The sequence below is a fragment of the Hyaena hyaena genome, unplaced genomic scaffold (genome assembly GCF_003009895.1).
Source record: "Hyaena hyaena isolate Hyena2069 unplaced genomic scaffold, ASM300989v1 scaffold_505, whole genome shotgun sequence".
In the NCBI taxonomy this organism is placed as follows: Eukaryota; Metazoa; Chordata; class Mammalia; order Carnivora; family Hyaenidae; genus Hyaena; species Hyaena hyaena.
The window spans coordinates 770868-795451 of record NW_024081134.1 but is presented as its reverse complement, the minus strand read 5'-3'; the positions used below and the strand labels follow the sequence as shown (position 1 = coordinate 795451).

The 24584-nt window shown below is 38.7% G+C and overlaps 1 protein-coding gene across 2 annotated transcripts in view; it reads right to left on the bottom strand.

Annotated features, from left to right (window-relative positions):
- Positions 1-24584, bottom strand: part of CTTNBP2NL (CTTNBP2 N-terminal like) — a 53608-nt gene that overhangs the window by 22748 nt on the left and 6276 nt on the right. For both annotated transcript variants that reach the window (XM_039254913.1, XM_039254914.1), the window contains exons 2-3: positions 16667-16790; positions 13487-13594 (exon numbers count right to left, since the gene is read on the bottom strand). In XM_039254913.1, the coding sequence (XP_039110844.1) occupies positions 13487-13585 (99 nt within the window). In that variant the 5' untranslated portion in view covers positions 13586-13594; positions 16667-16790. The remainder of the gene's footprint in view (positions 1-13486; positions 13595-16666; positions 16791-24584) is intronic.

The window sequence follows — 24584 nt, the reverse complement described above, 5'->3', positions numbered from 1 at the left end:
GTATCTTCTCAGACCTCTTCCAAGCATTTCCAGAAATGTGTGTATGTGTACTTTTCTCATTTATTGTGTCTAGAGATAGTTCTAATAAGTCAGTACATTGCTTGTTTTCTTCTCATAACAACAACAACAAAAAAAACCCAGTTACATAATATGCCATAGTAAGGATGTACCAGTTTACATTGCTATATTTTACCAAGGGACATTTATGTTGTTTGCAATTTTCCAATCCTGCATTAAACAATACTGCAATGAGCGTCTTTGTGCATAGATGTGAATAGTTTGGTAGAACAGATACATTACTCTGCTTTTCTAGGCAAATAAATGCCCAGGTAATGAAATTCCCTGCTTCATTCTATATATGCTCCCTGTCCATAAAGATTTTCAGCAAACACACAAGATGGTTTCCTTCTGTATTTAAAATTTTTCCTGTAACTAGCCACACTGAAATACTAAATGAGGGGGCACTTGGGTAGCTCTGTCTGTTGGGCATCCAACTTTGGCTTAGGTCATGATCTCATGGTTCGTGGGTTCGAGCCCCGCATCGGGCTCTGTGCTGAGAGCTAGTTCAGAGCCTGGAGCCTGTTTCAGATTCTGTATCTCCCTCTCTCTCTGACCCTCCCCTGCTCACGCTGTCTCTCTCTCTCTCTCAGAAATAAATAAAAACATTAAAAGAAAAGAAAGAAATACTAAATGATGGACCACAGGCTTTAATTTTACAAGCAACCTCTTTGTCTTCCTTGTCTTCTCTTTAAGGGGAGCCACTAGAAATAACCTATGATTAATCCCAAATCACAAGGCTAACACATGCAAAGAAGACACAATAAGAGGAAGTCAAAATAACAGGAATAAGCCATTTCCCTTTTTTATTTGTTTTAGTTTCAGGCTGAATAAATGCGATGAAATTCCCCACTGCTACAAACTTCTCTGAAGCCTTTCCCCAATGGCTACAGAATGATGTGTGCTCTTAATAGGTAGCATTTTACAAGCTGAATTCCCCCTTTTTCTCTCAAAGTCATATGAAAACCAGGCCAGAAAGATGTCAATTAAATGAGAAATTTGCTTTTTTGGGGGAACCTTCACTCTTGATCCACTAAATGCCCTAATTTGTAATATGAAAGATGGCATGTAATAAAAAGTTGTATAGCAAGTAGCTGATATCAGATGATTATTCTTAAGAGTTAGCTGTTATATATGGTACTCAATATTTTTCTTTCTTTTTTAATGTTTATTTTTGAGAGAGAGAGAGAGAGAGAAAGAGAGAGACAGAGAGAGAGAGGAGAGATATTTTCCTATGCTCACTGCTCTGTGCATTATTTTTTCACTTACTATATCTTGGAGAATGTTATCCATAAAGACCTCTCATTCTCGTTAATGACTTGATAGTATTCTGCAGACCCTATTAGTAGAATTCTACTAACAGACATATAAGTTGTTTCCAGCATTTTGCCAATATGACCAATATTGCAAAAAATGTCCTTACACATATATCTTATTGTATAGGCCTAAGTACATCTATAGGTTACATTTCTAAAAGTAGATAATGAAACTAGGTTAGTAGGATCACAATCAGCCTTTAAGGAAAATAAAGCACAAAAGAAAAGAAAATAGTGTAGTATAGTATGGCATGGTATAAATATTATAGTAGGACATAGAGTTAGTATATATTTAGTGAAATTTTTGTTTTAATTAATACATATATGTTGGTGTGTGTGAATGTCCTGGACTGTGGCAAAATGATGGAATGTATTTCAAAATGTTTGAAAGATACCTCTTTAGACTCTGGTATGATAAAAAGGTATTTTTATCATAGCTTTCTTCTTCTTCCCTTAAACTCTATGATCTTTTTATTGCATAGCTTGGGAACTTAGGTTGGTTTTTCAAGCAGAGACAGTTGAAGTATTTAGAGTGCATTGGGAAAAGAATAATATTAATATCAGGAACAACAAACAGGGAAGAATTTAACTGTAGTTCTAATTAGCTCTAATATCTTTTTCTACAAAGTGAATAATATGTGACTAAATTATCTTCTTAGGGCATGACTATTAATACAGAAATCTGAACAAGCAGCTGTTGTATAAAAGTATTGCTATTTAAAAGCAAGTACTTCTAATTTTAGGGCCCTTTTATCCCTAGCTGCTTTCAGAATTTTCTCTTTGTCCTTATATTTTGCCAGTTTCACTATGATATGTAGTGCAGAAGATCGATTCAAGTTACGTCTGAGGCGAGTTCTCTGTGCCTCTTGGATTTCAATGTCTGTTTCCTTCCCCAGGTTGGGGAAGTTCTCAGCTATAATTTGTTCAAGGACTCCTTCAGCGCCTTTCCCTCTCTCTTCCTCTTCTGGAATTCCTATGATACAGATATTGTTCTGTTTGATTGTATCGCTGAGATCTCGAACTCTCCTTTCATGTTCCTGGATCAGTTTATCTCTCTTTTTCTCGGCTTCCTTTTTCTATAATTGTGTCTTCTAATTCACCTATAGTACTTCTAATTCTAAAATAATTTACATACAATACAGAAGTTTTGAAGAAAAAAATTAAAATTTGCGTATGATTCCACTACCCTGGGACAACCACTATTAACACTAAAACTACAAATTTCAATCTATTTGTTTGAGCCCTTTTTCTGTGTATATACACACACACACACACACACACACATAATTCTTATAATCAAGATTAAAGGATCTATTTAACATTATGACCTGCTTTGCAAATTTAACATTATGCTGTAGGAACATTATTACTATGTCATTAAAACGTCTTCATATGTATCATGTTTTAAAATAGCTATACAATAGTCCACCACATGGATGTATTACTAATTCATGTAGCCATTAACCAAGGGTCACTTTTTATAAAGACTTAATTGGAACTAGATCAATAAAACTATGTTATCATGAGCTATTTGAAGGTAATTGGAAGTAACTTGTAGAAAAATTTTTTCTGTAAGTAGATTTTTACATAAAGCCATTTAGACTACAGCAACTCTCCTCAATAAATAGGTGTCCTGAGATTAGTAAATTTAATAAAAGAAGTCAATATTGAATTTTTATTTTAAAAGGTTAAGAGGTAATACTATGTCTACCTATTCTGCAATAACTCACTCTGGAGCAGCATTCAGATATAGAGTTGTTGCCTATAAAGAAATTCCCTTTAAAATGAGTTATCTTCCTGTGGTCCAAATTAAGAAATAACTAGGAAATAATAAAGAAATAATATATATATATTTTTCTAAATGTTTATTTATTTATTTTGGTAGAGTGTGTGCATGCAGGGGGGTTGCAAGTGGGGTTAGAGCAGACAGAAAGAGAGAGAGAGAGAGTTCCATACAGGCTCAGGTGCTGTCAGTGCAGAGCCCTACATGGGGCTCGATCTCCTGAACATGAACTGTGAGACTATGACATAAGCTGAAATCAAGAGTCAGAAGCTCAACCGAATGAGTCACCCAGGCGCCCCAAGAAGCAGTGTATTTTGATATCTATTTCCTGACTTGTCAAATGACATACTAAACTATAATTTAAATCATTCAACATGAAAAGATAATCTTAAAAATATAATCTTTAATCTTCAGTTAGATTACTTCTGTTACTCCTAGGAAAGAGGTAATAATATACTATCAGAAGGTGAAAAATGTGCATAGTGTTTGTTTTTTCCTCTTTCGGAAAATTATTTATCCAAAATAATAAATGAAATCATTTATCAAAAAATAAGGGAATTACTTATTAAAACTAATAAACACAAAGGATAAACACGACTTTCAAAGGAATAGTTCATAAAGCAGAGAGTACTGTTTCTTTTTTTGAGATGTTTATGATTTTTAAATTACTATTAAGTTTTGCCATTGGAAAAATAATTCTGAACTCTATTAATAGACAGCAGAATTTTAAAAATTAAATTACAGAATTATAGTTTCTAAAAAGTAGTAAAGCAAAGCTGAAAAAGCTACTACGCATCACACTACTTGATCTAAGAGAAAGTCAATAAGGAGAGGAAGCTCTTTTTCAGACAATTATTTCAGATACAGAGCAAGGACAAAAAAACCAATTATCGTCTCAACTGATATAGCAAAAGCACAGGACAAAATCCAATATTCATTCCTGATTAAAACTCGGCAAATTAGGAATGGAAAGAAATAGCCTCCACTTGATAAAGAACAGCTGTGAAAAACTTACAGCCAGCATTATATGTAATGATGAAAAACTTGAGTGTTTTCCCCCTTTCCCCTTGTCAAGAATGAGACAGTGATATCCTCACCATTCTGAAATTGTATTGGAGGTTCTAGCCAATGCAACAAGGCAAGAAAAATAAAAAAACATTTAGATTAGAAAAAAAAATAAGTAAAACGGTCTTTATTTGCCATTATGAGTATCTGTAGAAATCCAATGGAATTTATAAAAAAAGCTATTAGCACTATTAAGTGAGTGTAGCAGTTTACAGGATACAGAATCAATATATGAAATCAATTTTATTTTTGTATAACAATAAAGTCAGAAATTAAAATTAAAAACAATACCATTTATCATATCATAAAAAAGAGGAAATACTTAGTGACAAATCTGACAAAAGATGAGAAAGACCTATACATTAAAAACTATAAACTGCTGCTCAGAGACCTAAATAGATAGAGAAATACCATGTTCATGGATTAGAAAATACAATATTGTTAGATGTCTATTCTCCCCAAATTGATATATAGATTCAATGCAATCCCAATCAAGATCCCCACAGGATTTTTGGAGAAACTGATGAGCTGATTCTAAGATTCATATAGAAATGCCACGGAGCATGAATAAACAAAACAACTTAGAAACAAACCCCACAAGTTGGAAGAGTAACACTATCTGATTTTAAAATTTACCACAGTAATCAAGAAAATATGGTACTGGCATCAAGGTAAATCAATAGAACAAAACAAAGAGTTTAGAAATAAACCCAAAAATATATGGAAAACTGATATGACAAAGATGCCAAGGCCATTCTACAGAGGAAGGATAACCTTTTCAACAAATGGTGTTACAACAACTGGACGTCCATATGGAAAGAAAAGAAAAGACTTTGATCCATATGTTGTACTATATAACATATTAATGAACTGAAGTTGTATTGTAGACCTAAGCGTAAAGCTTAGAATTATAAAATTATAGGAAAAAAAACATAGGAGAAAACATTTCTGACCTCGGTTTAGGAAAAGAAGCAAAATCCATAAAAGAAACATTGATAAACTGGACATCATCAAAACAAAACACTTTTGATCTTCAAAAGATATAGTTAAGAGAATGAAATGACAAGCCACCAACTCGGAGAAAATATTTGCAAGATATGTAACTAATAAAGGACTTGCATCTAGATATATCAGAAATCCTCAAAACACAATAATAAAAAAACAAGTCAATTTTAAAATGGTCAAAATCTTTAACAAATCAGAGAATATAGATGGTGAAGAAACACATGAAAAGATGCTCAATGTCATTTATCAATAAAGAAATGCAAAATAAAACTACAATGAGATATTACACACCTATTAGAAAGGCTAAAATTAAAAAGAATGGCCATACTAAGTGTTGGTGAGGATGTGAAACAAGAACACTTATACATGACGGGTGGGAATGTAAAATGGTATGACTACTTTGGAAAACAGTTTGGCAGTTACTTAAAACAACAACAGACATACACCTACCAGGCGAGCCATTCCATTCCTAGGTATTTATCCAAAAGAAATGAAAGCATATGTTGATACAAAGCCTTGTATATGAATGTTCAAAAGCAATTTTATTTGCATAAGTCCAAAACCAGAAACAATGAAAATGTTCATCAACAGATGTGAAACATACACACACTGGAACACTACTCAGTAATAAAAGGAATGAACTATTAATACAGTAACAACATGGATAAATCTCAAGTTAATTACACTGAGTGAAATAACAGGACAAGAAAAAAAAAAGTACATTTTGTAGGATTCTACTTATATAAAATTCTAGGAAATGTAAACTAATCACTAGTGAATTGGTGGTTTGGGTGCAGGTGTGGGAAGGAGCGGGGGATGGTTAGGTAAAAGGGTTACAGAGGAAAATTTGCCAGGGGAGATTGGACATGCTCATTATCTTGATTGTAGTAATGGTTTCATGAAGGAATATATCAATTTATCAATTTCTACATATTAAATATATGCAGCTTACTGTATGTCTATTGTAGGCTGTTTAGAAAAACAAAATATAAGGGTGCCTGGGTGGCTCAGTTGGTTGAGCGTCTGACTTCGGCTCAGGTCATGATTTCACGGTTTGAGCACCGTGATGGGCTCTGTGCTGACAGCTCAGAGCCTGGAGCCTATTTCAGATTCTGTCTCCCTCTCTCTCTGCTCCTCCCTTGCTCTTGCTCTCTCTCCCAAAAATAAACAAACATTAAAAAATTAAAAAAAAGAAAAGGGGGGGGACCTGGGTGGCTCAGTCGGTTGAGTGTTCGACTTCAGCTCAGGTCATGATCTCGCAGTTCATGGGTTCAAGCTCCGTGTCAGGCTCTGTGCTGACAAACAGCTCAGAGCCTGGAGCCTGTTTCAGGTTCTGTGTCTCCCTCTGTCTCCGACCCTCCCCTGCTCACACTGTCTCTCTCTCTCTCTCAGAAATAAAAAAAAAAGTGAAAAAATATTAAAAAAAATTAAAAATTAAAAAAAGAAAAACAAAATATAACAGTATGTCAAATCAAACAATAGAAAAATACACAAAGAAATCAATGGGAAAAAATCAATGCTAAAAAGGCTTCCACATTGTCCCTGTATTTCCTGTTTTCATTATAGGCGTGGGGGGGATATAGCATAACATCTGTTTCATGGCCCAGAGCACACCCTTAACCCTGCCAGTTGTCTCAAAATACATACTTTTGGTGGTTGGGGGTAGGGATAGATCAACTCAAAGCCATCAATTCCCATGAGAAAAATAAGCTAAAGTATAAGCCCTATTGACAACAAAGATTTAATCTAAAGATTCATCTTTCTTATGAAATACCAAATTATTATCAGTATTTCTTGCTTTATGGAATATACTTTCGTTCCAAAATGGGTGGACTGTAAAACCTAATAATAATAGCTAAGAGTAAATGAACTCTGAGCACCTTGAACAGCATTTAGTATCTCATCGAATCCTTACAAAACCCATATCATTTTACTGATAAAGCTTACAGGGTAAATAACTGGCCTAATATCACACGATTAAATGGCAGTGCGCTAACCTTTTGATTTGAAACCTCCATGCTCTTAACAGCTACACTTAATTAAATATTCTAATTGATAGCTTTGTCGACTGCCTAGTAATAATCTTTGTCTCTTTTTTAAAAAGCTAGGATTTCATGTATGGACTTTGATACTCGAGAGAGAGTAGGAATAAAAAATATTGGCCAATCCACCAAAAAAAAAAAAAAAAATTGAAATATGTCCCCAACAGCTCACTGATTAATTCTCTTCTTTCTTTTTTTACTTTTTAAAGTTTATTTATTTATTTTGAGAGGGGGAGGGGCAGAGAAAGAGGTAGAGGGAATCCCAAGCAGGCTCCATGTTGTCAGGGGCTCAATACCATGAACCATGAGATCATGACTTGAGCGGAAATCAAGAATTGGACATTTAACTGACTGAGCCACTCCGGTGCCCCTGATTAATTCCTTTCTAAAACATGTTTTATAATAAAAGTTATAAATGTAAATCTAAAAAACCTTAATAAAATCTGATATTGCATCAGATCTAAGACATGCAGATATAATATACCCAATGTGGAAGATTAAAAAATAAACAATTAATCTTTTATTAGCGATCAGAGCTATTTTCTGATTTTTAAAAAATCTGGGGCTCCTAGGTGGCTCAATCGGATAGGCATCCAACTTCGGCTCAGGTCATGATCTCATGGTTCGTGGGTTCGAGCCCCACGTCAGGCTCTGTGCTGACAGCTCGGGGCCTGAAGCCTGCTTCGGATTCTGTGTCTTCCTCTCCTCTCTTTTTCCCTTTTAGGGAGAAACATTTTAAAAAATGTTTTTGAGAGACAGAGAGCACATCACAGGCAGGGGAGGAGCAGAGAAAGCGAAACCAAAGCAGGCTCTAGGCTCTGAGCTGTCAGCACAGAGCCCAATGTGAGGCTCCAACTCAAAAACCATGAGATCATGACCTGAGCTGAAGTTGGACACTTAACTAAGCCACCCAGGTGCCCCTTTTTTTAATTTCGGAGAGAGAGATAGAGAGAGAGAGGGAGAGGGGCAGAGGGAGGGTGGGGGGAGGGAGGGAGGGAGGGAGGGAGAGAGAGAGAGAGAGAGAGAGAGAGAGAGAGAATCCCAAGCAGTCCCTACACTCAGCACGGAGCCCAATATGGGGGCTTGGATGCTCAACTGACTGAGCCACCCAGGCGCTCCTATTTTCCAAAAATCTTAAATGGCCATTAAGGGTCATCCCTCTTCCGCTGGAGTAAACAGCCCTCCCTGGGAAGCCACCTCCCTGATCTGCTTGGAATTAATGAGCTGAGGCTCTCTCACTATGATTCCACCATAGCTTCCCCTAGAGAGCTGCCTCTGTAATTTGCTTTTGCTGTGGAAGGGATTCCTATGGTGTTTTCATTCATGAACGTAAACTGGTCAGAGAGAAAGACTTCCATGAAGAATGTTTTTCTCTGACATAATCCCTTGTAAAACAGAAAATCACTTTATATTAAAAGTTCAATTAGGACCAAATACAGTATAAATGGCCTTTATAACAATCAGACTGGAAATATAGAAGAGCTGAGTATTACACTATTTTCTACTGACTTTCCTGGGTCTTTGCCAAACACGTCTTGGCTGCCAACAGAAGAGTGAGGAGGCTTTTATATCTGGGGGAGAAAAAGAATGTAACTACAGTGGGAGCTCTAGAAGGGTGTAGTTGCCATCTGGCACTTTGCAGAAATTTTGGAAAATGAATGAAGCTCTTTTATAATTATAACTCTGTATGCAGGCTCTGGGAACTTTATAATAAATAGAACCCTATCACCCTATATAAATGCCACCCTTGCCAATGTGACCTACTATTTACTTAGTAGCAACAGTGAACCACGCGATTTTATTCAGAGATGCAAGGTTGAAGAACTGATTTTATGTCCAGGAAAAAAAAATCTATTTTGAAGGGCAAGAGGAAAAAACCCAGGTAAGCTCTTTTACTTCAACAGAAAGAAAAAAAACCCGTCATCACTATTTTAAAACCTTTTCAACCCACAAAGTGTGATTTAAGGAAGAATAATAAAGGAAGAAAATTAGTAAGCTGCCTTATTAGTCCAAGAAGTCCAACAGGTTGGGAAGCAAGAATTATAGAAATAATAACTGTAAGATCTTTATAGATTACAGAACCCAAACAAATACACAAAAGTAAAACACAAAAAGCGACTCAACGAATAAAAAGAGAGTGCATTTGAACTTTTAAGAATCTTGAATGGCAGTTGCTTTTCTCGAAGGCCCGAAACAGTTTTGACCCCAGCTGCTACTTATTTTATCTCACAATAGACTGCTTCAAGACGTGTCACTTCTGGCCAAGCTATTCATTTCAACTTAAAATGCACATAGCTCAAGCCTCAGAAGAGGACTTTATCACCTCTGAGCCGAACGCAGACTAAACACGACACTTGTGCCTGATTCCGAGTGGTATCTTATATCCAAAAGTTCCTTTAATTATAGCTCTGCCTTGTCAAGCTGATCTTTCAACTTGTCAGAACTGCCTTAAGGCACTAAAATTGGATCCATGCAGAAAAAATATGCTTTAGGACAACATGTGCAACGAGGACCGATGCATCTGTTAATGTTAAAACCAGAAGGCAGTGTGCCGCGGCCACATGAGAACAACCTGTAAAACTTAATAATTCACATTTGCTTTAAAATCTTACAGTAATCTTTTATTTATTTAAAAAATTTTTAAGTTTATTTATTTATTTTGAGACAGAGACAGTGTAAGCAGGGGAAGGGCAGAGAAAGAAAGGGAGAGGGAGAGAGACAGAGAGAGACTCCCAAGCAGGCTCTGACTGTCAGCAAAGCCTGATGTGGGGCTCAAACTCAGGAAACCCTGAGATCATGACCTGAGCTGGAACGGAGAGTCAGTTAACGGCCGCTTAACTGACTGAGCCACCCAGGCGCCCCCATAGCAATCTTTTAAAGCAACACATCACAATGGCACCGTCATTTCCCCTATTCAACAAATATGTATGGAGTGTCCACATGCTGGGCACTAGGCTGGGTGCTGAGGGTATAATGATTAGCAAAATGGACACATAAAGATCTTCAGGTTTGGGTGGTTTCTGAGGCTGAAAAGCCGAGAAAGTAAGGTCAGCCTGATTTTTCCATTAGAGGCAGCCACCTCCCGACCCCCACCTCAGTGGTGGAGGGGCTGAGGCCCACAAGTTTCTGTATAGTCAACTGTAATCTGTAGGGGGACCGCTTCCCGGAGTCCTACTGCCCATCGCAGCAGATCCTCAGGTGAGCCTGTTTAACACGTTTCCAAACTATTGTAGTTTTCTAAAATCTGGTTGCTATTTATAACGGCTCCTAGATAAAAGGAGTCATCGCCGTGAACGAAGAGCTTCCTGGTGCAGCCTAGGCAGCGAACTCTTTGGGGTCGAAGCTGATGACACCTCTGGACACGAGAGCTAGGGTCACAGATGAGAACCGAGAGAAAGAAGCGGGAAAACAGCAGGTGATAGGAGTGAGGGTTAGGAAGGAGCGCACACTTTCCCCAGTTCTTTTTTCTCTTCTCTTCATTGAGCAGACAGATCTGGGATAAGGCATGGGAGGGCATCCTGGGTTTAATCAGGTCAGGACTACTGGTAACAATGGCATGGGGTTATGAAAAAATAGAAGAGTTTCCAGCAATGTACAGGGAAAGGAAGAAAATTCACCAATAGCGACAAAAGGGGAAGGCCTGTGGAGGTGGCAGCAATGAATCACCGGCCAGAGTGAACATTTATATGCAATATGTGATGGCAGGGAGTCATTAAAAACTAGGCACTGTTGAGGGCACATTAGAGACATCCATTCATATTATTAGCGACCAGTGACTGTTCCTTGGATATGGGGTTTATGATACGCCCTGAAAGAAGATACATAAAGGGAAAAGAAATGAATCCTACACTGGCAGGAGTATTTGCAATGCCAGGCAAATACTTGTAGTGTTACACACAAATTACTAATTATTAATCATTTATTCTTATTCCAGAGAAGGAAGCTTTGCCTCAGAGAGATTGAATGACTTGACCAAAGTCATAGTTCTAATCAGTGGTATGGAAGGCAAAGGCTCAGGCAATGACCTTTAACATATGTGCCTTGTCAAAGCCATAAACATGGATCCCCAGGGAAGCCAGGCAAGCCAAGACTGAAGTAAGCAGGGAAAGGAAGAAAATACGACAGACTCCATCCCTTCACATGAGAAGGGAATCACCTCATGCACTCTGGAGAATGAAACCACTGGAAATTACTTATCACACATTACAAAGCTACAAGGGAAAACAAACAAAAAAACAATAGTTTTCTGTGATAAACTACTCTAAGGTGTATTTATCAGACAGCAATGTCAGTCTTTTCCGGTCAGCCTTGAAAGACAAATTAGCATGTCCCTTTGAATTTAATAGCATATAGAAATAACACGTTTAGATCTTATTTTTATCACAATTATAACTGCAGAGTAATCCAAAAAAAGACTACCCAGATTTGATTAAATGAACACATTTACTCTCTATCACTGCAGGAAGGGGAAAGGCAAGCTAGAGAAGAGAAAGCTGCAGCTTTTTGTATGAACTTGATTGAGTGGTTATTGTTAACTACTCAGGAAATCACGGATTCTCTGAGCCTCCTCGAATGGCAATGAGAAAATGATCTTTGTTGCTATAAAAAAAAGTCTTCAACAATGGACGGTCGTATGAACGCACATGAAATATTAATGCAATACTTAATAAGGAGCTAGATAATTTTGGAAAGGAAAAAACAACAACGAAGTACTTCATAAACCTTTTACCAATGAGCTTCAAGATATACATTGATAACAGAGAACAACTGAGGGTTGATGGGGGGGGAGATGGGTGATGGGCATTAAGGAGGGTACTTCTCAGGATGAGTGCTGGGTGTTACATGTAAATGATGAATCACTGGGATCTACTTCTGAAGCCAAGACTACACTGTAGGTCAACTAACTTGAGAATATAATCTTTTTTTTTTTTTTATTTCTAGGAGAGAGAGAGAGAGAGACAGCATGAGCAGGGGAGGGTCAGAGAGAGGGAGTCACAGACTGAAACAGGCTCCAGGCTCTGAGCTGGCAGTCAGCACAGAGCCCGACGCGGGGCTCGAACCCACGAACCGCGAGATCATGTCCTAAGCGAAAGTCGGACGTTTAACCGACTAAGCCACCCAGGCGCCCCAGCTAACTTGAGAATATAAAAACAAACAAACAAAACCCCAAAATACCAGATGTACATTGTTACAACCTCTAACTAAAGTTGGAAGCTATAAAAATCTTGTTAGATCCTTAGACTGGGTGCACTTTGCAGGGACTCTGCTCACTCGAGCATACTCAAGTCTCTCTTCTTTGCTCATCTGTCCTCATCTTCCTGCTGCTGACACAGATACCCTTCACTGGCTTTTCTTTGCCTCTCCAAATCTGATCTCAAGGCAGATTGGGAAACATCCTTACAATGGTGTAAAGGATTCACAATGCATGAGTTGTATCCCCTTGTGTGTGGTTTTTTTTTTAAATGTTTTATTTATTTCTAGGAGAGAGAGAGACAGCGTGAGCTGGGGAGGGTCAGAGAGAGAGGGAGTCACAGACTGAAACAGGCTCCAGGCTCTGAGCTGGCAGTCAGCACAGAGCCGACGCAGGGCTCAAACCCACGAACCGCGAGATCATGACCTAAGCGAAAGTCAGACGCTTAACCGACTAAGCCACCCAGGCGCCCCTCCCCTTGTACTTTTTCAATTAGACTTTAGTTTTTAGAGCAATTTTAGGCTCACAGAAAAATTGAGTGGAGTGTGGAGTTTCCATATATCACACACCCGCCTCCCCACCCCCTTGGGTCTTAGCAGATATCACACACTAAAACAAAAGTAAGAATCCTTCCACGGGGGTCAAGGGAATCCAGAGGTGGTCTTCATGGAGTCCTTGGTCTCCCAGATATTATATACTGAATTTTGGTATATGGCTGTATATATAAATATATATATATATATATTTTTTTAGGAAGCAGGTTTCATCGGGTTCCTAAGCAGTTAGCATTCAAAAATGGCTAAGGTCTCTAAGCTAAAAAAGACTAAAGGAAATATTTTGGAGTCAGAAAGGCTTTACCAGTGTCCCTAAAATCATACCACATAGGTAGCGGCTGAAGCAAGTATCAGTATGTATACCCAGGCCTCTAACTTCAACAGGGGCTACAGAAAAACTCTGGTTAAAGAAATGACAACCAACAAAACGACTTTCAAAACATACAATGACCTCTTTTTTTCTTTTAACATACCTTTAAAGCCTCTATCACAAGGTCCCTTGCTTCAAGCTCTCCTTCAAGAATACTGAATAGTGTTAGGAGTTCAGGCTTGCTGAGTTTTTCCAGATTCATCCTGAAAGCCTAAAACAAAGGCAATGATCAGATAATCTCCAGAAGACAAAGTTGGTTTGATAGGGCTAAGGAAAAAAAGAGAGTCTCACAAGGAAAGAGCCACAATCATAGCATAAAATGTTTTAAGAAGGCAAACGGTTACAATTAAGTAGAAAAAAGTTGGAGCTTTCTGATGTCAATCATAAACTGAGCAGTAAGAGAAAATAAAATTCACCTTCAGTATGGATTTCATCACCACTCACAAAGATCGAAATTTTCCATTGTTTTTCCTCCAGGCATATTTACAAACATCCTGGGAGGTCTCAGAAAGAATTAGTCATTAGTTTTGTTCACTACAAGTGCAGGTAAAATTGTGTTGCGGTGAATGAATACCATTTCACCAAAAAATTGTTAGAGCATGAAAAGACTTCCCAGTTTTAAATAACCAAATTCCTAAATGGTATATAAAACATTCTGGCATCCCTCTAAAGTTGGATGAAATGAAATTTGGGCAAGAGAATGCCCGGTGGCAATGGGAGAAATTCTTTTAAATTGTCTGTCTACTTTCACAGAGAACATATATCATGATATATATATTCATATAGTAAAATTAAGACCTCAATGCAACCATATACAAATATACTTATAATTTCCTAAAACACATTGTCGTTTACGCATCTTGATTGGACAGCCTACTACTAACTGAATTTATCTGACTCTGTAAGTTCTGGTTTCTATGAAGTCCTGCATCTTTGGAGACATGTTAAATGGCAAACTGCATAGCACAAACTCGATCCTTTCCACAGATTAATTCCTTGGCAGCCACATACTGACTGCCAGACAATTTTCGGAAGGTCTTCTGACCAGTGTGTGTTGTGAGATACATTTTTTAAAAAATGTTTTCTATTTATTTCTGAGAGAGAGAGACAGCGTGAGCAGGGGAGGGTCAGAGAGAGAGGGAGACACAGAGTCTGAAAAAGGCTTCAGGCTCTGAGCTGGCTGTCAGCACAGAGCACGATGCAGGGCTGGAACCCGTGAACCGTGAGATCATGACCTGAGCCGAAGACGGACGCTTCACCGACTCAGCCACCCAGGCGCCCCATATTTTAGAACTTCCAAAGCTGAGCAAATACTACTTTCCTTCTCCTATACTGTCCTTGCCAATTGTCACTCCCATACAGTTTTCTTTAAAGGGAGTTGCAACATGACAAGGTCACACACACTCGAGTAATTTCCACCTCTTATGAGCACATTCAATTTTAGGAGGCACACAAAAGAGTCATTGATTCCTTCCAGAGCCACTGCCTCTAAGTGCAGGAGAGCACGTAGAAAAGGAACACTTCACGGTGTTGTCAGATTGTGTTCCGGGACGTGCTGTACAAATCTTTTGCCACAGAGCAGAGTATGTTCCCTCTCACTTCAGCTCTGCTGACTCTCTAACAACTTAGTTTTAGCGACTAGAAAGGGATCCCCACTTCAGCACCACAGAAGACACCTCACAACAGGTACTTTACAAATAACTAAAAAAAAAAAAAAAGGACAAAACAAAACAAAACAAAAAAAAAAAACCTCCCAAAACCCACACCTAACAGAGCTACACATAATTTAAGCTGCTATGTTGGAAAGAGTGTGTGGCTTTGCAGACAGATGGATGCCAGGTCTGTATCTTCTGAGTTGTGGGATTTCTGATTCTCAGTTTGTTTTTTTATCTGTGAAAGGGGGGATGATGCCATCTAACTCCTAGGGTTGCTGTGAATTGGGTTAATAAATGTGAAACATCTTGCCAAGTTCTTGATACATGCTGAACATTGGTTTAGTTATTAATAACTACTAATCTCTCTCATTTTCCAAAAGAATTCTAAGAAAGACAGTACCAAAATTGCGGGCAGCCAAGATCAGTGACCTCAGTAATACCTTCAAGCTGCCCTTTTGTGCTTGGGAAACTCAGATGGAGAAGGGTGATAGCATCCTGGGGTGAAGAATGGGGAGGCATTTAAACCATCAATTGAGTCACGCTGGTTTCTTAGAACGAAAGAAACCCTTCCCCCTCTTCCTGATGGTTTCGTACTTTAATCTCTCAAAGATTATAAAGCAGAGGGAAAGTCTCATCATTTTTTGCCCACCCCCTTCTCTCCCATGATGTTCAGCAAAATAATGGGCACCCGTGAAGGTACTCTGTAAATACCAACTACACTAAGTAAATCAACTGGATGGAGAAGCACCAAAGTAAAAATGACAGTGTTTACACATATTCTTTCTTCCTTCATCATCTTTGTAGTCCTTAAATACTCTTATTTAGAGATCTAAAACTGGGGCTTAAGGAAGACAGATGGGGGGGTGAGGAGTATAGAATTTTGGTCTGAGCTCTGCCACTACGCGGCTCTGTGGCTTTGAGGATGAAAAGTACCCAGTTACGCTGGCACTGAGTCTCCTCACGGGTAAAATCAGACTAGATAATCTCTGAAGTCCTTCTTGGTTCCATTTAAGCTTTCACGGATAAAAATCAAGAGTTGTTAGAGAATCCAATGAACTACGACTAACGTGAATATGCAAAGAACTAAAAACCGATGGCACCTAAATCAGAGTCTTGGATCTGTTGTAATAAATATACATCCTCATAAAGGAATAAAATCGAAACACTCTTCAGAGCCACTTTAATTATAAAGGAGTCCAGCCCAGGCAAGAAAAAATTCTATTCTTTGTCAATGGCATAAAGAACAATATTCTTGTTATCTACATTTGTAAATCACTTCTGCACACAAATTTTAATATCTGGGACATCCTGCCAATATGTGTTCACTCACTGAGCTTAGCGTCTGCATGAGGTGAAGACAATGCAAATTTGACACAGGAGGAAGGAAAGGGCCACAGCTATGTAACTGGAAAAGCAATAGGTCTGTTTTCACATGTTCCCATACCTTTCTTTATCAATATTAAAATTCCACAGTTCTTTGCTGTTCTTTATTATTTGAATCTAATCTTCATACACAAAACATTGCAATAGATTTAACATATGAAAGACAGTAAAACTGTACTGTTTCAGGATGACAGTGATATTCCCAGGAGTGGGGACAGAAGTGGGGGTGGGGGGGTGATACTGACCTGATAATTGGCGGTCACACTTTAGTCCTCAAGTATAATATCTCAAGGTTGTCTTCAGTTAAAATTTGGGAAAATTGACAAATATGTTTAAAATGCCATCAGCATGGTGGAAAAGTGTCCAATGCTGCAAAATAATAAGAAATTTATTATCTATGTGTTCATACTATAAATGATTCGATAAATCCCATGAATGTCAACTGTCATTATAGCTGATCAGGACTGACAGGTGTAGGTTGATACAAAAAGAAGAAAAGAGCCACTTTTTCAAGTTGAAGCTGAGTAATATAGGAAAATTACCGCGAATCTGACTTCCCTTTTGCAATTATCATTAGGGAAGGTGAGGGCTTTCAAAATCTTTTTTAAAATGTTTATTTATTTTGAGAAAGTGCATGTGAGTGGGGAAGGGGCAGAGGGCGAGGGAGAGAAAGAATCCCAAGAAGGCTCCTTGCTAATGCGGGGGTGGGAGGGGGAGGGCAGGGAGGAGAGCTCAATCTCAAAACCTCATGACCTGAGCCAAAATCAAGAGTCAGACGCTTAACCAACTGAGCCACCTGGTGCCCCCAAAATCTTTTTTACTTTAAAATGTCCACTGCTATTTCAAGGACTAACTTATGAACGTCCTAGAAGAGAAATGACAGTCTCCCTGCATTCACAAAAGCCTATTTGCTTAAATCACCATGACTTATGCACAATACACTCAGAAAAATAATGTAATTACAACTGAACTTTTCTTTAAAAAAAATTTTTTTTAATGTTTTGATTTCTGAGAGAGAAAGAGAGAGAGACAACATGAGCTGGGGAGGGTCAGAGAGAGAGGGAGACAGAATCTGAAGCGGGCTCCAGGCTCTGAGCTAGCTGTCAGCACAGAGCCCGACGTGGGGTTCAAATCCACGAACTGAGAGATCATGATCTGAGCCAAAGTCAGATGCTTAACTGACTGAGCCACCCAGGCGCCCCACAACTGAACTTTTCAAACTGCTAAATTTGTGTAAGGTATACTCTTATCCCCTCACCTCCTGCCAGTCAGTGAGCAAACAAATCAACCTGTCACCATCTGGACTTTGTAAGGCTAATGACTCATCCCAGCTCCTACTTTTCCTCATTTTTTTTTTCCAAATATTAGGTGTTGAATTATACGCAAATTTTTGGTTTATGTTTTCCTAATAGTTTATCAGACCCAGTAAACGTTAAAAAAAAAAAAAAAAGATAGGCTTTAAATTTTATTTGATAAACCATAATTTTTGTCTTGGACTTTAAGGCACCAAGTCTTAAATTTGACTCCAATTTCTGCCTAATATATAAATTGTGTGCCCCAAGACTTTCAGAAAAAGGCTGCTGCTAACTCCATATTAATTGTCAGAAAGATGACTGCCAGATTTTTGGCAGCCATACTGTAGTCTACAGACTTGCTCTCTACTTGTTTTCTAAATGAGCTGTTACTTGTCACTGTCATCATCCATTAAGTAACTTTGAAAGACAAGATCATTTCGACCAGATGCTCAGATCATTCCCTCCATTTGAATCTCTCCAGCTTTCCTTAGAGTTTAGTGGCACACATGTCTGTCTAAGGAACGCTACAGTCTATAAATCCGAAATAAAAACCAGTGGTGGACAAGTTGGATACATTACCATACGTGTGGTACGGCATGCTAGCTGAAGCTATTCTATTAAGTTTTATAGTTTTCTCAGTTAAAACATAAATATAGGGGGGCTTGGCTGGTTCAGTTGATAGAGCATGCGACTCTTGATCTCATGGTCGACTCCTGATCTCAAGGTTGTGGGTTCAAGCCCCATGTTGGGTGTGGAGCCTACTTAAAAAGAAATAATAATTAAATTAAATTTAAAAATATAAATACAGATAAGAAAAAAAGATAAATAATACATATTTTAAGACCCTGGAAAAATAAGCCTATTTATGGGATAGGTACGAAACTTATTTTTAGATTATCAATAAGAGATTTCAAACATCAGTTTTGCCTAGCACACCATTCAGTCTGCTCACGTGCTACTTTCCATCAAGTCAGGGCCAACGGTCACAAGCGTTGTGGTTCTCAAGAAGGGCCCCCTGGCCCACCACTGAATTTCCTGAACGGCACTGACTATTTTGCCCTGAAGAGGCGCTATTGTGGACTTGGGCTCTGCTCATTTTATTCCGGCCTTTTCCTTTCTCTGGATAATGCCCAAGTTCATTTCATTCTGGCTCTGGTCCTTCCTTCTCCTTCTTGAGGAGGTCCCAGCTTTTGCTCTGGAACTCCGAACGGGTCCTCCAGGAGAGCAGGCGTTGTTGCCTCTTCACCACAGAGATTGGTTGTCAGAAAAAGAAACACCCCAAACAGTTTCTGTAGCTATGTAAGCAGCAGGGCGGGGCGGAGTGGAACACAAGTAGGGTGTTTGTCTATCTGCTATCTGGGTGTGTGTGTGTGTCCTTCTGTGAAACCGAAGGCTTGACTTCTAAATGGTGGTTGGTATGGGGCATAAAAGAGGGAAAACAACATTTTTTGGATGGGTCTTAGATATTTCTGGACATAGAAACACCTAAAAAAAAATCTACACAGATCTGTTTTTTTTTTTTAAGTCAACATGGCTAGTATAAAAAACAAAATCAGGGGCGCCTGGGTGGCTTAGTCGGTTAAGCGTCCGACTTTCGCTTAGGTCATGATCTCGCGGTTCATGGGTTCGAGCCCCGCGTCGGGCTCTGTGCTGACTGCCAGCTCAGAGCCTGGAGCCTGTTTCAGTCTGTGACTCCCTCTCTCTCTGACCCTCCCCTGCTCATGCTGTCTCTCTCTCTCTCTCCTAGAAATAAATAAAAAACATAAAAACAAAAACAAAAACAACCCAAAATCAGTTGTTTTACCCAGAAAATCACGCTTGCAAAACTGGACAAAAATCATTTCTTTATTATACACATAGATGTCAAATTGAAGAAGTTTATATTTGGGCTACAACTGACTGGGATTCTGGCCATTGAGTAAGTTTTTAGTATTAGCAATAAGATACGGGCAAAGATATAAAGCAAATTTTTTCCAAATATGTAAGGATTTTCACATATATGTCAGCTAAGCTAAAATATGGGAGGCCAATTACTTCTTAAAATTCAGAGTAACACTGCCACATAAAATGGGTGTTTTTGACAGCCTCACACTAGATAAGGTACTTCCTTAAAAACCCAGAACATACGACATCTAAAAAAATCAAATAAATATGTCCTATTTATAAATATACATTCTAAATATGGGCAAAAATGCACCGCTATTTTAAAAAATGTACCCAAAGCATCCCATTATCTGGGCGTGGAAGGCGTTGACACAAATTACCTTGACTATCTCAAAAAGACTGAAGTTTCTCCAGCCTCTGGTACTTCTGGTTTTCCAGAAGTGCTACTTGTGTATTTGGGGATAAGAGTGTGATAACATTCCAAATTGTACCTCTCATTCCAGTTTTGGCATTTGAGGATTAGGCGAGGGAAGAAAAACATGTCAAAGTACTATTGGAAGATAATTATCTGATCTAGAAAGCAGATCTTTTGTACATTTACCAAAGAGAGCTGTTTTTGCTATTATTATTTACAAAGATTCTGAAACCAAGGCCTAAAAACAAATCTCATTTTACTGAATTCTACAGTACTTTACTGCAAATGTCAAATCAATCTTTCAGTTGAAGATAAATGATATTAGTGGACTATTTGGATCCTTATGTGTCTATGTGTTACAATTTAAGTGTGTGGACTAAATTGGCCTGCCCTCATTCATATATTGAAGTCCTGATCCCCAGGCACGTTCCGCATGATCCCCAGGCACTTCTGCATGATACGTTTGGAGATAGGGTCCTTAAAGAGGTAATTAAGTTAAAATGTGGTTATTAGGGTGGGTCCTAATCTAATATGGCTGTGTCTTCATTAGGGGAGAAAATCTTGGCCATCTCCAAGTCAAAGACAGAGGCGTCAGAAGAAACAAATCCTGCTGACACGTGGATTTCTGACTTCCACCCTTTGGGGTTGTGAGACAATAAATTTCTATTGTTTAAGCCCTCCCCGACTCCTGGTCTGTGGGACCTTGCTATGGCGGCCTGAGCAAACTAGTGTAACATGCTAATCATTTACTACTTTTAAACATTATCAGAGCAACTAGATCTCAGCCTTCCCCCTACCAGGAGAGTGCCGGAACATATTTCTCAGAATGCCTTGTGTTTGTCCAATTGCTATCCGTTTGCTTCCATAGCCACACTGTAGATAGTATTCTATAAAACAGGATGGTTTTGCAACAGTTTCAGACATTACAAACTTCAGGATCCTAAAATGTAATGTGAATAATGCACTTAGAAGCTGCAATAGAGCTAAATGATCAAGATGCTTGTATATCCAATACTGTCAACATAGACTTTGAAGCAGGCCTCAAGAAACCAGTTCTGGAATGAAGCTAATTAAGGTCAATCTTTTTTTTTTTTTAATTTTTTTTTTAATGTTTTATTTATTTCTAGGAGAGAGACAGCGTGAGCAGGGGAGGGTCAGAGAGAGAGGGAGTCACAGACTGAAACAGGCTCCAGGCTCTGAGCTGGCAGTCAGCACAGAGCCCGACGCGGGGCTCGAACCCATGAACCGCGAGATCATGACCTAAGCGAAAGTCGGACGCTTAACCGACTAAGCCACCCAGGCGCCCCAAGGTCAATCTTTAAATATACTTCCAGGACTCTAGTCAAAGCAGATCCTAGGATACCAGATTTTCTGGATTTATGCTTGGTACACAAATGAATAATTGAGCCTATTGATGTTGATCACCACCACCTCAGAGTTTATAGCATAGTTTTCTAAGAAGAATTCAAGCAGGAATAGTAATAACAAAAAAGTATAAACATTTATTGAGCTAAATAAAAACAAATAAAAAAAAGATAAACATTAACGTGTTCTAGGCAGTGCTGCAAGTACTTGACGTGAATTAATTCAATCCTCACAACAACTTTGGATGATAGATGCTATAACCATCATCAAATCCCCATTTTATAGATTAGAAAAGTGAGGCACAGAGGCTAAATAACTTGCTCAAAGTCTCAGATCTAGTATGTGGCAGAAATCGAACTTGAACCCAGGTAACTTGATTCCAGGGGTTTCCTTAATAACTACTGGTACTTGGTGACCACTACTCACACCTGATCTAATTTTACCAGCTTTAGGAATTGTGTGGTAGAAAAACCTCAGCTAAAACGTGATTCACATAGCTGGAAGGGGCAGAAATAATCTAATTCGGCATTCTCCATTTTACAGATGAAAACTGAGGCCAGAGTTGTTAAGTGACTTGCTGAAGATTATAGTTACATAGTAAAAGTAGGTCTAATACTTAACGTCTTTTAAGATCCAGTCTAATCCACTTTCTGGGACACGGTGATGGATATCAGGTTTTTGTTTTGTTTGGCTCTCAGGCTTATTCATCATTAGTTGTTATCTCTCTGTGTGTGAATGTCTCTTTATCTCACTGTGTGTCTATGTCTACTTCTCTCACTGTCTCTCTCATTTGTTGCCAACAAGATTGATACGTATATTGTGGAAAAGAAGGAAGTGGCCTCATACCCATAAACAAACATTCAAACATCTCTCCCCGAAAAATGAGGACATTTAGCACAACGCTATTAAAAACAGGTCTGTCTACCTATATCTGTTTACACCCTTACAAGTATCCTCAATTGAGACAAGACCAAACCAGAAGAACTACATTAGTGAAGCTACTGGAATGTATGCTAATGAAAATTAATAATAGATTTGATGTTAATATTTCTCACTAAGAAATTTGCCTTTTAACAGCAGAAAAATACCAGAAGTATGAACCCTTAGGTATATTTGTCAGTTGGCTGTCTTTAGTTAAAATGAAATTATCAGGGCGCCTGGGTGGCTTAGTCGGTTAAGCGTCCGACTTTCGCTTAGGTCATGATCTCGCGGTTCGTGGGTTCGAGCCCCGTGTCGGGCTCTGTGCTGACTGCCAGCTCAGAGCTTGGAGCCTCTTTCAGAGTCTGTGTCTCCCTCTCTCTCTGACCCTCCCCTGGTCACGCTGTCTCTCTCTCTCTCTCCTAGAAATAAATAAAAAAAAAGCATTTAAAAAATTAAAAAAAAAATGAAATTATAACTTGATTTCGTTGACATATGTATGTAGATCCATCTGTATTATCTATCTGTCCGCCATTCCCCTACATTTTTATTTTTCTGAAATAATGCCACCGTGAGGTGTAAAATACCACAATGAAGGAAAAATAACATATAGACTGATTTTCTTTCCAGGAAAATGATTCATGGGCTGCAATTCCAGGAGCAGCCTGAAATGCAAAAACCCTTCAAATGTCCATGCAGAAGGAAGTCATGGCATCAGGGTTCCAAACTGGGAAGAAACAGAATGTACAGTATGGGGATGAGTCATAAATCAGTCAAGGGATCTGTGTTGTAGCTATGTCCTTAACCTGACTCTCTCTGAAATGCAAAAATTCCACAAGGAATATTATAACCCATGGTGGTCTTTTACCTTTTAAATTCTGATTTCTAAATTTTTAATGCTTATTTTTGACAGAGAGAGAGAGAGGGGGGCAGAGAATCCAAAGCAGGCTCTGCACTGTCAGCGTAAACCCCGAAGTGGGGCTTGAATCCATGAACCCATGAGATTGTGACCTGAGCTAAGGTTGGCCACTCAACCGACGGAGCCACCCAGGGGCCCCTTAAAGTCTATCTTCTAAATCAGATCATTGATTATTTTTATTTTTTTGGTGGTTTTGTTTTGGGGTTTTTGGGGGGGGGTTAAAAAGAAGTTTAACAATTCGGTATCAGCTGAAAATGACCAACAACATACCTAGCAATTGTTTTTTGCTCCAAAGTTCTTCAGGGACAGTAATTCTCCTAAGAGGAAATATGTCAGTGAAAGGTTGCATGCACTTTGGAGTATGACAGACCTAGTTTTGCGTCTTGGCTTTGCTACTTTATAGTTGTTCGATTCACTTAACCTTTGAGTTTTAAGTTCTTCATCTTTAAAATGGGATGGATGATACCACCTACTCCAACAGGATAGTGAACAGTTAAAGTGAGTGACTGGTCAGTTCTCATCCCTGGAGTACATATTTGGTTTCATCAGCAAGGATAATGAAATTTACTTTTCTGATGAGTTGCCAGTTTCTACCATTCATGTGTCTAATTTAGAAATCAAAACAAGTTTACTCCTTCTGACTTGGCAGGTTGATTTGCTCCAGGAAGGAGATGGCCTGGCCAGTTTCTGGGAAAGTCTAAGGAAGACACACACAGCATCTTTTCAGGTCAATGGTTATCTCCATACTTGGGAAAAGAAAAGGACATTTTTCTGCCTACACTAGCTTTTTGTGTCTTCCAGATACAGGTGAAAAGCATACCTTTGCTTCCACAGAATTTGTATAGCTTTTTTTATTTTAAATTTTTAAATAATTTTTAAATTAATTAATTAATTTTTTTTTAAATTTTTATTTATTTCTAGGAAAGAGAGAGAGAGACAGCATGAACAGGGGTGGGTCAGAGAGAGAGGGAGACACAGACTCTGAAACAGGCTCCAGGCTCTGAGCTGGCAGTCAGCACAGAGCCCGACGTGGGGCTCGAACCCATGAACCGCGAGATCATGACCTAAGCGAAAGTCGGACGCTTAACCGACTAAGCCACCCAGGTGCCCCAATAATTTTTAATTTATTTTTGAGGGAGAGAGATACAGAGTGCAACCTGATGCGGGACAGAGAGAGAGGGAGGGAGACACAGAAGTCTGAAGCAAGCTGCAGGCTCTGAGCTGTTAGCACAGAGCCCACCGTGGGGCTCAAATCCATGAACTGTTGAGATCATGACCTGAGCTGAAGTTGGACGCTCAGCTGAGTCACCCAGGAGCCCCAGAATTTGTATAGCTTTTAATTAAGTCACAATTTTTTTAAAAAGTTT